General features: G+C 41.6%; 1 protein-coding gene across 7 annotated transcripts in view; it reads left to right on the forward strand.

Moving 5' to 3' along the window:
- RP1 (RP1 axonemal microtubule associated) overlaps positions 1 to 13,433 on the forward strand; it is a 320,592-nt gene that overhangs the window by 59,514 nt on the left and 247,645 nt on the right. For all 7 annotated transcript variants that reach the window (XM_050938879.1, XM_050938878.1, XM_050938875.1 and 4 more), the window contains exons 4-8: positions 4,353 to 4,516; positions 6,162 to 6,248; positions 8,883 to 9,015; positions 11,461 to 11,612; positions 12,267 to 12,345. In XM_050938879.1, the coding sequence (XP_050794836.1) occupies positions 4,353 to 4,516; positions 6,162 to 6,248; positions 8,883 to 9,015; positions 11,461 to 11,612; positions 12,267 to 12,345 (615 nt within the window). The remainder of the gene's footprint in view (positions 1 to 4,352; positions 4,517 to 6,161; positions 6,249 to 8,882; positions 9,016 to 11,460; positions 11,613 to 12,266; positions 12,346 to 13,433) is intronic.

The raw sequence follows: 13,433 nt of genomic DNA on the forward strand, positions 1-13,433 counted from the left end.
TGCCACTGAAAATCAGCTCACGTGCCGCCTTTGGCACTCGTGCCAGAGGTTGCCTACCCCTGAGTTAGGCTATTATTCTGTGCCTATGTCTATTTATTTGTGTCCAAACAAGAAAATAACCAGTGCTGGAATCTAAATCCTCCTCATCACTTGGAAGCCATGACAGAATTACTGTACCTCTTTTTGTTTATGGATGGTTAAATAGAGGCACAAAATGAACACATTACATCACCTAAATCAGTAACTAGAGATGGGAGTAGAATCTAGGAGCCTCTATTCCACCTAGCCCTTTACTTAAACCATTTTACCACATGGCTGCAGAAAATATATACAGCTCTACCCTGATATAACATGGTCCTCAGGAGCCAAAAAATCTTACCGTGTTATCAGTGAAACTGCGTTATATTGGGCTAGAGGCAGCAGGGCTCCAGCAGTGATTTAAAGAGCCGGGGACTCCCCACAGCAGCCAGAGCTCTGAGCCCTTTAAAGTGCCGACAGAGCCCCGCTGCTGGAGCCCTGAGGTAGCGGCAGCAGGGCTCTGATGGTGATTTAAAGGGCCCGGGGCTCCCTGCAGAGGCCAGAGCTCTGAGCCTTTTAAATCACCGCTGGCTGAATCCCTGCCCCTGCTACCTTGGGGCTTCGGCAGTGGGGCTCGGGCGGCAATTTAAAGGGCCCGGGGCTCCGGCTGCCCTGCAGCAGCCGGAGCCCTGGGCCCTTTAAAGAGCCACCCGAGCCCTGCTGCTGGAGCCCCAGGGTTACTGTGTTGTATGCAAAGCCATGTTATATTGGGTCACATTCTATCTATCTATCTATCTATCTATCTCAGTATGACCACGTCATTTTGTGTGAGAAATTCACTCCTGTTGTGGATTGTAACTGGGGATCTTCTTACACACTTTCATCTGAAGTAAAGCCAGTTATGAACATTGATATCGTCTCAGGTCTCTTGCCACTAGCCAGTGAGACCCTTTCATACTTCAGCCCCAAATGTAACAAAATATTTAACCCCAGGACCACAAACCAAAGCTGTTCCAGTGCAGATCATATATTTAGTAAACAACAGGTGATGTAGCAATTGTGTATATTCTGCATTGGATTTGTCACAAAGGAGTTAGCAAACACACCCCTTCCCTCAGCCTCTGCTCCCTCCCAAGCAGATTATCTCATAATTTTTTTCAGAGTGGAGTCTGTTTATTTGTAAGCATATAGTTTACATTACACTCTTATGCATACCAGGGGCCAGATGGCTGGCCCTTACATGGGTGCCCAAGGTGAGCGGGGAGAGCGCAAGTAGCTTCTAACTCAAATGTCTCCCACCTTATGCAAGGGCCTGCTGTAATTGTGATACCTGCAGTATCTCTCAACCAAGAGGTAGAAGAGTAAACTAATCTCACATGTGCCCAAAGCATTTAAAATTCAGAAGTCAGCCCCCCCAAAAATCATAAGACTTTTAAAAAATATGGTTTTTGGCATGTCTTCTGATTTTTGAACTCCCCCGGACCATCTGCAATGCATGTGTGACACACACACTATGTCTGTACAGTGAGTTGGGGATGTGACTTTTTAGCTCAAGGAGACACTCAGATTAAGCAAGTTTGCTAAACATTCAGTGTGAGTGTGTAGCCGCTCCAAGTACATGTCTAATGCCTTGGACAGGGCTGTACGTGTTGGCTAGTCACTCGCTGCCACGGCTACACTCTATTTTTAGTGTGTTAGCTCAGTCAGAGTTAGCATGTGTATGTCTCCTTAAACTGAGACTTACAGCCCCATGTCAAAGTGTAGACATAACCACAGTAAGGGAGAGTCCCTGCCATGAAGAGCTTGCAAGCTAAGGCAAAGCACGGTGAAGTTTGGGAAGTGGGAGCCGAAATGGGGACTCACCAAAATCAGATACAAAAGACTACCAGACTTCCATTAGACAGGGACACTTTTAACCCCTGCTGATCTGGGCAGAATTCAAACAGGTGACCTACAGGTGAAATGCTCTCTAGCTCATTACCAATGTACTGAAGCATCCAGTCCCCCATAAGTGCTAATATTACACCTGTGAGAATGCAACTTGCTTTCTGAAAAGATAAGTTTACGAAATCAAGATCTGATTTAATCTAGGCTGGGTCTCCCACTCTTTGGACACAGAGGCACAATCTCCAACACATTGCTCCTGACCTCCAACACATATTCAGTTTGCCACACCCATATCTTACAGGGGAGCACCCATTAATCAAGTACAAATAATTTTAAAAGCAACAGTCCAACTATTAACACAAGATCCAAATTCACCCTTAAATACATTTTGCAATATAAAGTCATCCCAACATTTACTCCAGCATCCTTGCATTAATTTGCATATTTTTCTACCTCCATCTGGCTCATCAACAGGGCTTGACCCCAGAACTTTCCACATCACAAACTTTTTCTTCTTCAGGTATAGGAGCAACTGGTGTGGGATAAACATGCTCTTATCCTCTGTGTGCAGCAGCCCATATAGGGAGCCACAACACACACATTGCCAATAAGTTATACTAGTATTTGTGAGACAGCAGTGACAGACTGGGTATCAGGAGCCTTGGTTTCTATTTGTGATTCTGGGAGCTGATTGTGGTGTAGGGTTTACAGACAATATAGCTAAATGTAACAATGTCCCTTGTTGGATCCTGTAGGGAGTGAAGCCAAGACCTCTTGATGTAAAAAAATGAGCCTTTATCTCTTCAGCTATATAACCAGTTCTCTTATCCCAGAAATATTAGAAGAGTTGTACATTTCTCTATGTGCTCTACCTGCTAGATAGGGATATGGAGCCACACTGTGCTGGTGTCAATTGCACAAGCCCCTAATTTGACTTGTTTCTTCTGAAAGACTGTGCAGCCCGGTAGTTGAGATTGGGCTCAGTTATATTAGACCCATGGGTTCCAGTTCCAGCTCTGCTTTGTGCAAGCTCTCAGTTATATTATCTGTGAAGGTGATGAATAATAATTACCTCCAAGGTATGAAACCTTGGCCCAAAATAAGAGCTGGGAGGGGCACAGAAATATCAACAGCGGTTCATTTCCAGTCAGCAGAAAAACTGGGTCTTGCACACATGGCCTTGCTGTTTAGTGTGGCTTCTATGATGCTACAGGGCACCATGGGGGTATTGCTCACTGTTTCTAAAAATCACATGAAGGCTGCAACCTTTTGCGTCATCACAAGCTGTCTTGCAGTAGGGGCCAAATCATATTATCTGCAGCAAATTCATGAGGGTAGGCCACACTGTGGTCTGGCTTAACTATAGCAGAGTCATAATGTCCCTGAAGTGTCCCTAACCTCTGTTTGCCAGATGCTGGGAATGGGTGACATGGGATGGAGCATTTGAAGATTACCCGTTCCGTTCATTCCCTCTGAAGCACCTGTCTCTGGCCACTGTCGGAAGACAGGATACTAGGCTAGATGGATCCAGTATGGCCGTTCCTATGTTCATAGTGGACAGTTGCTGGCATCTATGCGCTACTGATGTTTTCACCTAAATTTCTTCATAGTTAACTGTTTAATCATTTGGACTGCCACTGCGAGTACTTCTACACTGCCTATGGACCTGTGGTTGCAGCGTGGACTGGCATGCCCACACTAACTTTAACCTAGCTAGCGTGGCTAAAAATATCAGTGAAGAAGTGATGGAAAAGGTTCCACAGGGGCTGTATAAGCCTCCTAGGGCTCCTGGGTACATACTAATGTTACTAGCTCACACAGAAGCCTGTTTAACTGTGTCTTCACTGCTATCATTGTTCCAACTAGCTAGATTAAAGCTAGCACAGGTATGTTTACACAAGCTGCAATTGCGCTTCCGATTGCAATGTAGCCATACTCTGAGAAGGCTGTGCTGCTTACTGAAACAAAAATATACCAAGCACCTGGTTGCTGACTTAGTTATTAAAATATGTGGTTTTGGTTGAAAAGAACTTTTATAAGAAGACTAAACCAATAAAGATATAGTTGGAACTATGGAATTAAGTTGTGTGAAAAAACAAGATGCTCTCCATGTGTATGAAAGGGCACAGAAAAGAACTATGTGATGCTATATCATATATCATATTATTTGAGAATGTGCGTTCATGAATTAGGCTGTATCATGTTACATATGCACAAAGGAGCACAGCGAAGGATCTGCATGAAACCTGACATTTTCGGTTTTTTTGAGTGCTTAACCATGCAAACTAAATAATCACATAATGGATGCTTTATTATAGCATATATATACAGATGTCTATATTTATATTTGTCTGCATTATGTAGCTTAGAATTTTGATTACTGAAACAAATTTTGCCAGGGTATCATGGGTTCAGGTAATTGTGCATGCCCTTTTATGTTTTCATAGCTGGCAAATGGAAGGTGTCTGTCCTCACCAGTGATATGCCATCTGCAGGAACCAGCTCACAGGTTTATATTACATTGTATGGGGATTACAGTAATTCAGGGCCTATCTTTCTGTATGGAGAAGAGGGGGAACTGTTTCAGAGGGGCAATGAAGACATCTTCACTGTAAGTAATAAACTTTCAGTATATTTTCTTTATTGTCCATAGTGGCCTACCAGATTACATAAAATGTGTAAAGCTATGTGATAAAAGGGACTGCCAGTTTTTGTACAGTAGACCAGGAAACAAGTAATACTACTATTAAATACAGAGCTAAACCTAATTGTTTTTCTTAAATGCCAATTAAGCTCAGTGTATTCATTAAGAAATATCAACTACTGTATATAGAACTAACTAACTAACTGCAAAGGATAGAGAAGCCAAACATTTGGGTTCATTTTTAAGATCTTAAAGCTGAAATGAAGTAGTAGGGCTTAGATGGAAGTTAGGTGCCTAAACACCTTTGAGGATCGGGACCTTAGTTTCTCTCTGCCTCAGTTCCCTGTCTATAAAATGGGAATACTGATATTTCCCTATCTTTCAGGGGTGATTAAAGACTGTGAGATGCTCAAATAGTACAGTAATGGGGGACCATAGAAGTATCTATGATGGATATTTTAACACAAAACCATCTGCATAAAAACATAATAGACATGAAAAAAGAACAGGAGCACTTGTGGCACCTTAGCGACTAACACATTTATTTGAGCATAAACTTTTCGAAAGTTTTTGCTCAAATAAATTTGTTAGTCTCTAAGGTGCCACAAGTACTCCTGTTCCTTTTGCGGATACAGACTAACACGGCTGCTACTCTGAAACCTGTCATAATAGACATGAACTCCGAGTGTGTCTAGAGGATCTGGAGGAAAAAGAAAATGGCAATAGTACAATAGCAGCCCAGATGGCTCCAGAGACAGTTTTATTGTGGTTGATGAGCTTCAGAAGCACTGGAAGATGCCTCCAACGATGCTCCAGGGAGCAGGTGGATTAGGGTTGCCTTACAACAAAAGCAAACACAGTTCCTCTTCCCTATCTTTGTCCCCCCCGCCGCCATTTCTCTCCTGCATCTGAGTTTCGTCATGTGAACAACCTTTTTATCACCTTCTGGCCTAGTCTTGCCTTGGGTTTTCTCTGTTTGACTGTCATGCAAGCAGAGGGGAAGAGAAGAGAAGTAATGCATTTATCCTTGTGTATCTCTGTGCAGGAAGTTCTTTATTGTTTATTTCACAAAGTCCAGGGGAGTTAGCATCCAACGGTTTGCTTCACATGCATCTCTGCAGTGTAAGTGAACTCAGAAGATGAGCTGTCCAGACTGCTGTGCTGGGAGAAAAGCAGTTCCAGTGAGTGGACTAAATCATGAGAAAACTCATACCTCAGAGGATGAGAGATGCCTGTTAGTAAGTTCTCAAAGCCCAAATGATGATCTCTCTATTGATAAGAGCACACCAGTTCACACTTTGCTGCTTGACTGACTTGCATGCAAAGGTGGTGCATTGAGATCACTGAAGTTTAGAGTTGGAAGCATGCACCCAGCACTCCCAAGAACTAATCTTCTTCCAAACACAGTCTTACAAGATAATCAAAGTAGACCATTTTGTATCAAGAGACGCTGTATTTTAAACACAACACAATGCCTGATTGTTACTGTTCTCCAGGAAACAGTTTTTAAAACAGGAATGTAACATACGAGTGATACCTACTGAACTAATTGTTCTTTGGAATTTTTCTTTTAAGGAGCTAGATGCAATTTATCTCTTTATTTCCTTTATAGATCGACACCGGAGACATAGGAGAGCTCTATAAAATACGCATAGGACACAATAATTCTGGAGAATCCCCCTCTTGGCACTGTGAAGAGGTGAGAACCCTGAGCAAGTGTTTTACCTTCTGAAAAACAATTGTTGTGCCCAAATGAGCAAAATGAAATAAAAAAGTATTTCAGTCAGACACTGATGTTTGTTGCATCACTGAGAAACCTATTTATTGTAGATTGTTCTTGTGAGGAGTTTATAGCAGCGCAAGAGCCATATCGCTAAGGTTTCCTTTTCAGTTTCTAAGGAGAAAGGATGTCCAGTGAATATTTATGATCCTTCTAAATTACAAGTTATAGACTGAGCATTTCCATGGTTTATACCAGGTGTGGTCTGTAGCATAGGTAGTATGCTAGTTCTCTTTCCAACCCTTACTGAGACAAGGTGTGGTCAGTGTGCCCCAGGAAATAGGACAGAGGTCTGGGTGTAAGGAGACCTGCTTTCTATTCCCAGCTTTGCCAATCACCAACTGTGTGACCTCGAGCAAGTCATTTCAACTCTTTGTGCCTCAGTTTCCTCATCTATAAATTAAGGATAACAATACTTAACCTCCTTTAACACTTTGAGAGCTACAGATGAAAAGAGTTTATCCTTATAATTCATTTTTGAGGGCATATTCAAAGTGGTACCAATGGTTGCAGTTCCATTGAAGTAAACCTAGTTACAATCTTGTGCGCCAGGTCCATGCATGGGCAACATTCTTTGACCACATATCCCTAGTAACTGCATGCCTGGATGGAGAAGTTGTATAACTACTAGGTTGTCAGGGGGTCCAGATGGTTCCTTAGCTTCTTCCCTAGGAACTATGGGATACTTCTTCTAGCTCAGTAGCTGACAGAGTCAAAGTGTTTCCCAACTCCTGTTGGCTTTTGGACAATCTGAAGTTTCCTGTCTGCCAAAAGACCCTTTAAGGATTGTGGAAGGCAGAAGCTCATAATGGAGGAGAGCAACCATTCACCCAAACACTAAAAAAGGTTGGTGGGCAGGCCACCAGCCCTTCTTAAACTATATTTGGGGCAGGGGATTACTAGAAGAGGGGAGCAGCTGTCATCCAGGGAATGATAATTGATATACTTATTTATTTATTATTTACTTATTATTATTTGGGTCACATATAATCTGACCCACTAAATGAATCTGCAGATGTTGGCCCTCCACCAGCCTCTGTGAACAGACCCTGCAAGGTCCGCATTCTGTGTGGTGCATCTATTAAATTGAGAAACTAAAGTCAGGTAAAAAAGGAAAGAAAAGGAGCTTGGGCTCCTTCTTTCCTCCTCGCCTTGCGTCCACGTATGCAAGCTGGTAGATCTTAATTAAAATCAATGGCATTTCAGTGTACACTGTTGATTCTTGGCTCACAAAGTCTGTTTTGTCTACTTACCTGGGTTCATCTGAAATAAAAATGGCTGGATCAAGACCTGAAACCACCACAGCTTTTAGGCAGCAGTCCATCAGCAAGGGCTCAATCATTCCATCTGCTGTGCAGCTTTGGCGGGAGGGGCTAAAGGAGCCGAATATCTTCTACAAAGATCCCCACATTTTGTGCAGTAGAGTTAACACAGTATGGTCCTTCACTGCTGCAGAATCTGGGGAGAGGGGAACAGCGCAGTAGTCTGGGGAGACAAACTGGTCAGCACTATCTCCTGGGAAATCCATGCATTCTCCTGCAGATATGAAATCAAGAGATCACGTTGTATTACTTTTGTGCTACAAATGTTCAGTAATGAGCTATGCTGCTGGGCAGCCCCACAGAAGTGCTAGCCCTCCATGCATAAACCCCTACATCAGTGGCTTTCCTTATGGATCTCCCGGCGTTAAGATGGTTTGAGGTCTATTCATGACTACAAACACCTCTCTCAAGCATGGTGCTACCTCGCTCATGTGCAGTAAGTGTTCCCCTCCCACATGTTTTTCCACAGGAGATAGCAATAGGCTTTGGGTTTGCCAGTTTTCTTCAAGCAAGATTAGAGAGTTTGGTTCACCAGCATTTGTGGTGAACCTCTTGCAGTTACTTCCTTTTAAACATAGTATTCCAGCCCTGAAAGAGTGGGCATCAGTAAGACTTTCCAATAATTGGGATTCCCTTATATTACAATTAAAGGGACATGTCAGACTAAACCGTGTGAAGCAGCAGTTAGCTCAGCCCAGGAGAGTGGGCAGAGGTGGCTTTTTGTCACCTTCGCACTTCCTTAATCTTAGGTTGGCCAGGGGATGCTGAGCTGCTGGTGCTACTCTAATATACGGTAGCCTTGGCCAGCTGCCTTTGGGAGGATCTGCAGCTCAGAATAGTCAGAGCACAAAACACTGATTGCTTTCCCTCCACTCCTGGTGCCCCTTCCTTATTACGGCTCTATATCAGAGGCTGCATAGGAGGGTAGTATAGGACTGCCTATGACATTCTTGCACCACTTCTGCACTGGGACTATCCCCCAGGGAGGCCTTCATGGCTCCCTTATGGCACCAGAGCTGCAAACGGACCAGAGCAAGAGCCAGGATCTGGCCCTTCATCTTAATTCCAGATGTTGAAATAACATCTGCTAGCACAGACCCCTGCATCTATGTGGAGCCCCACTGATGCTAGTAGGACTTGGCAGAGGCTGAGAGATCTGCCCCAGCAGAACCAACTTCAGGATTGGAGTCTAAGTGGCTTAAACAAATGATAATTGTCATTGCTATTATAGGTGCAATTGCAGAACCTTTACACAGGAGAACAGTTTTCTCTCCCTGCCCACCGATGGCTGGCTCAGGACCAGGATGATGGTGAAATCTGTCGGGAGCTTCCTCTTTTGCGACGGGGCCAGCCTGTTCTTCCAGGTAGGTGAAATAATGTATCAGGCAATTCAAGTCACAGACTGCCACCCGTAGAATTCAATTGATTGTTTTTTATCCATTACCTATTACTGTTTGACAGCTGCAATGCTTTTCTCTGGTCTTTTTCCTTATGAAGGCTGGGCATGCACAACTCCTAAGCTGGAGATGTAACAGGGAGGTGACCTGCAATGTCTTTGATCAAATGTCTTGAATTTCAAAAGTCCTTTAGACTTAGGGTTGTCTCATTGAGGTTTTACAGATAAGGGAAGCCCTGTTTACTTTCCACCTGGAAACTCAAACAATGGTGAATAAACCTCACAAGGTTTTTTTGTTTATTTTTTTACTTATAAAAAAGATCAGGAAACAAAAAAACATATGTAACTATCATGATGCCATCACGTACAAACCACAAACACTACCAGGAATATCATGGGAATTGCATTTTTGTAAATATGTCATGTGTTTGACTAATATAACTGCTATTTTCTTTCCTTTTCTGTTACCTGTGGATGCTGCATAGACCACACTCGTACAGAGCTGTTTTCATGGGTGTGTGGAGCAAAGCTAAAGAATACTTTAAAATGTTCATAAATTTAAGTGGACCTGCTGCTGACTCCAGATGTAGACTGGGGAAGTGGGAGATGGGTGACATGGAGGACCAGGAGTTCCAAAGGTGGCATGTTGAGGGGCAATTATTGTCCTAATTTAAAATGCTATCAACCATAGGCTGCCGACTGCCCAAAGTCGATAGATAAAGTTCTTGATCTAAAAATAAAACAAAGAAGGGAAGATGGCAGTACCTAGAGGACAGAGTTAAAGTTGTTTTGGATGTCTGAACAATGTAATTCTATACTTCCAGCTGTTTTCTTTTCTTTTATATTTAATCTTAATTTTGAGTTATCTGTTTTTTTAACATCTCTGCCTTTTTTCTTCAGATTTACAGCTGCATAAATGTAACCCATAAATTACTATTCCCATTCTTAACTACAGTTTAATAGTATTTTGCCTGGGAATTTTATTTTATGTCATATTACATATTTTGTGTTAAACACTCAAAGGTGTTACAGTTTTCATTTATAGCCCTTCCCTTCCCTTCCAAATTTACAAAGTGATTAAAGAAGATTCCCCATCAAATGCAATAAAGGAATAATCTACTATTATTATTGCCTGAAGCACCGAAATATTAAAGCAGGCAAGTATTCTTTGATGCCATAAGGTGGAGACAATGGTGCTAGAATTTATTTTTTAACCAGTGCTTTTAAAGGGTTCATAGATTCATAGATTCTAGGACTGGAAGGGACCTTGAGAGGTCATCAAGTCCAGTCCCCTGCCCTCATGGCAGGACCAAATACTGTCTAGACCATCCCTGATAGACATTTATCTAACCTACTCTTAAATATCTCCAGAGATGGAGATTCTACAACCTCCCAATGCAATTTATTCCAGTGTTTAACCACCCTGACAGTTAGGAACTTTTTCCTAATGTCCAACCTAAACCTCCCTTGCTGCAATTTAAGCCCATTGCTTCTTGTTCTATCCTTAGAGGCTAAGGTGAACAAGTTTTCTCCCTCCTCCTGATGACACCCTTTTAGATACCTGAAAACTGCTATCATGTCCCCTCTCAGTCTTCTCTTTTCCAAACTAAACAAACCCAATTCTTTCAGCCTTCCTTCATAGGTCATGTTCTCAAGAACTTTAATCATTCTTGTTGCTCTTCTCTGGACCCTCTCCAATTTCTCCACATCTTTCCTGAAATGCGGTGCCCAGAACTGGACACAATACTCCAGTTGAGGCCTAACCAGTGCAGAGTAGAGTGGAAGAATGACTTCTCGTGTCTTGTTTACAACACACCTGTTAATGCATCCCAGAATCACATTTGCTTTTTTTTGCAACAGCATCACACTGTTGACTCATATTTAGCTTGTGGTCCACCATAACCCCTAGATCCCTTTCTGCCATACTCCTTCCTAGACAGTCTCTTCCCATTTTGTATGTGTGAAACTGATTTTTTCTTCCTAAGTGGAGCACTTTGCATTTGTCTTTGTTAAACTTCATCGTGTTGATGGCTGCTGTCTGGAATATTCGTGGTCTGACTGCTTATCTTGATGCTAATCTTGGATTTATTTTGTTTACTTTTCTGCTTAATAATGACTGTAAGTGGTGCTGTAGGAGAAAAATATACTGTTGTGCATTTAGAGCTGATTTTCAATTTGCATTCACCTCTAGGAATACCAACCTGCGGTAAACAGCATGCACACAAAATTAAAACAAGTTTGTGTGTCATTTTACTTAATATTAAATGGAATTTTTTATGAAATGAAAAGTACATGATAGCTGATCCTTGATACAGATGTATTTGGATGTATAGTCAGCCTGCTTTACAACTGGTTATTGCTATAACTATAGTAGTGTTTGTAATGTAAAAAACCTGTCGTCTTTTACTGTCAGTGACTGTATATGAGATGCACGTCACAACAGGAGAGCTGTGGAATGCTGGAACAGAAGCTGATGTCTATATTTCCATTCATGGGGAAGAAGGCGACACTGGCTCCAGACAGCTACTTAGGTCGAAGAATCCTAGGAAATTTCTAAAAGGACAAGTGAGTGACAAGAAGCATACTTCCAGATCCATTTGTCTGTCCTTTCTAGATCTCTACCTTGTAAGATCTGAGGCTGTTACAGGCCAAGGTGGGACTTACACTAGCAAAGATCACTGCTAGACTGCAAAGTTCATAGAAAACCTGCACAATTAAGCCAAAATTATATTTTAAACATTTGCATTGACATTTGGGGGAAAATTATAATCCATAATAATTATTGTGTAGGTAAAGTGCATACTGTTTTTTAAAATGTCTTAATTATTTAAATAATATATATTGAGAGAAGAAATAACTTCAGTAAAATACATATTTTACTATATTCTGATATTAAATTATGTTACAATTTGTGATTGTTTTGTTCACTAAACTTTGGGCTAGTTTCTGCTATCCTCACTCTAGTAATTGCATTGATTTGAATAGGACTAACACACATAAGCAAAGTGATAAGGATTAGCTCTTTAGTTATAATTGTTTGTCCTGAAAACCAGCTTTGCTTGTCTGCTTTGATATTATCATACATTTTTTCATAGATCATATCGGGATGCTCATACTTCATAGAAGAGTTTCATAGTTTTATACCATAGGTTTTATGGGTCCCATTGGATGGGGAGTTCTTTTAGAGATTTAATTGCACTTTTCTTGGCTGGTTTGCAGACTGACCTCTTCCTACTTGAAGCTGTGCACCTTGGAAATTTGTACAAGATTGTTATAGGACATAATGGACTTGGATCAGGTGAGAAATCTCTACATATAGCAACTGAATACTGACCGCAGCTTTCTGTGAAATTACAGTATTTGTAAAATATTCATATGAAATAATGTGACCAAGGTATTTTATAGGGGGAGGCAAAGGGTTCCAAGAATACCAGACGTTAAAATGAATAAGTTACATTTTGGTACCTTCACAAATTCCAAATAATCATCCTTAACCTCTATGATAGTCCAAATAATTGTATTAAAAAGTTACTTTTAAATAAAGAGTACTGAACATTATAGTTCTGTCATTTGAAAAATTGAATTTGTTTGTCTTTTCTGCACTTTGAATATTTCATTGTACAGGCTATAATCTGTATGTCTACTGGAGATGGACTATCGCTGTAAATGAAATTTATTAGCATCATTATTATTTCAATTGCAGTAGTGCCTGACAGTCCCAACCAGGGATTTGAGGGCCATTGTGCTAGGTACTGTACACACACAGTTTATGGAAATATAGGCTATGAACCAAATTGCCTATGATCCCAAGACTTGGATTTATTTGACCCTGAATACCAGACACTGTAGCAGATCAATGCAAGATAGTCTGTGCCACAGTGTCTAGTAGAGGTGTCAATTTATTCTGTCTTGATATTTTAGATACAGGCAGTAATACAGTTACCCTCCCTGTCTCCCATCCCTCTACTCAGCCTTCCAATGTGTACAAGGTGTCACTCATTGCTAGATCATCCCACATTAATCCACTTGTGGAGGATATCCCAACCCCTCTCATATGGAAGGAGAGAAGTGGCACTTCTGTCAGTTTCTCTTGTTCATTAGCCTTGCACATATGCCCCTGGATTGGAACTCAGCAAGTAGAGAGCGTGGTGACCTCCTGAGGGAGGAAGGGGTGGAGCAGGTTAGATGAGATGTCTCTTTCCACAGTACTATTCCCTCTTTGCTCCCAGATTTTCACACGGAAATTCAGGAAAATCATGACTGAGAGCTGTGATATTTTGCTCTGGATCCCTTCTGTGGCCTCTTCTAAGCTGCTGAGAAAGGACCCAGTTAATGGTTACATAGTTGTTATTGAACCAGGCTGTTAAATGGAAGTGAGACCACAAG

Source organism: Gopherus flavomarginatus, chromosome 2 (assembly GCF_025201925.1).
Source record: "Gopherus flavomarginatus isolate rGopFla2 chromosome 2, rGopFla2.mat.asm, whole genome shotgun sequence".
In the NCBI taxonomy this organism is placed as follows: Eukaryota; Metazoa; Chordata; order Testudines; family Testudinidae; genus Gopherus; species Gopherus flavomarginatus.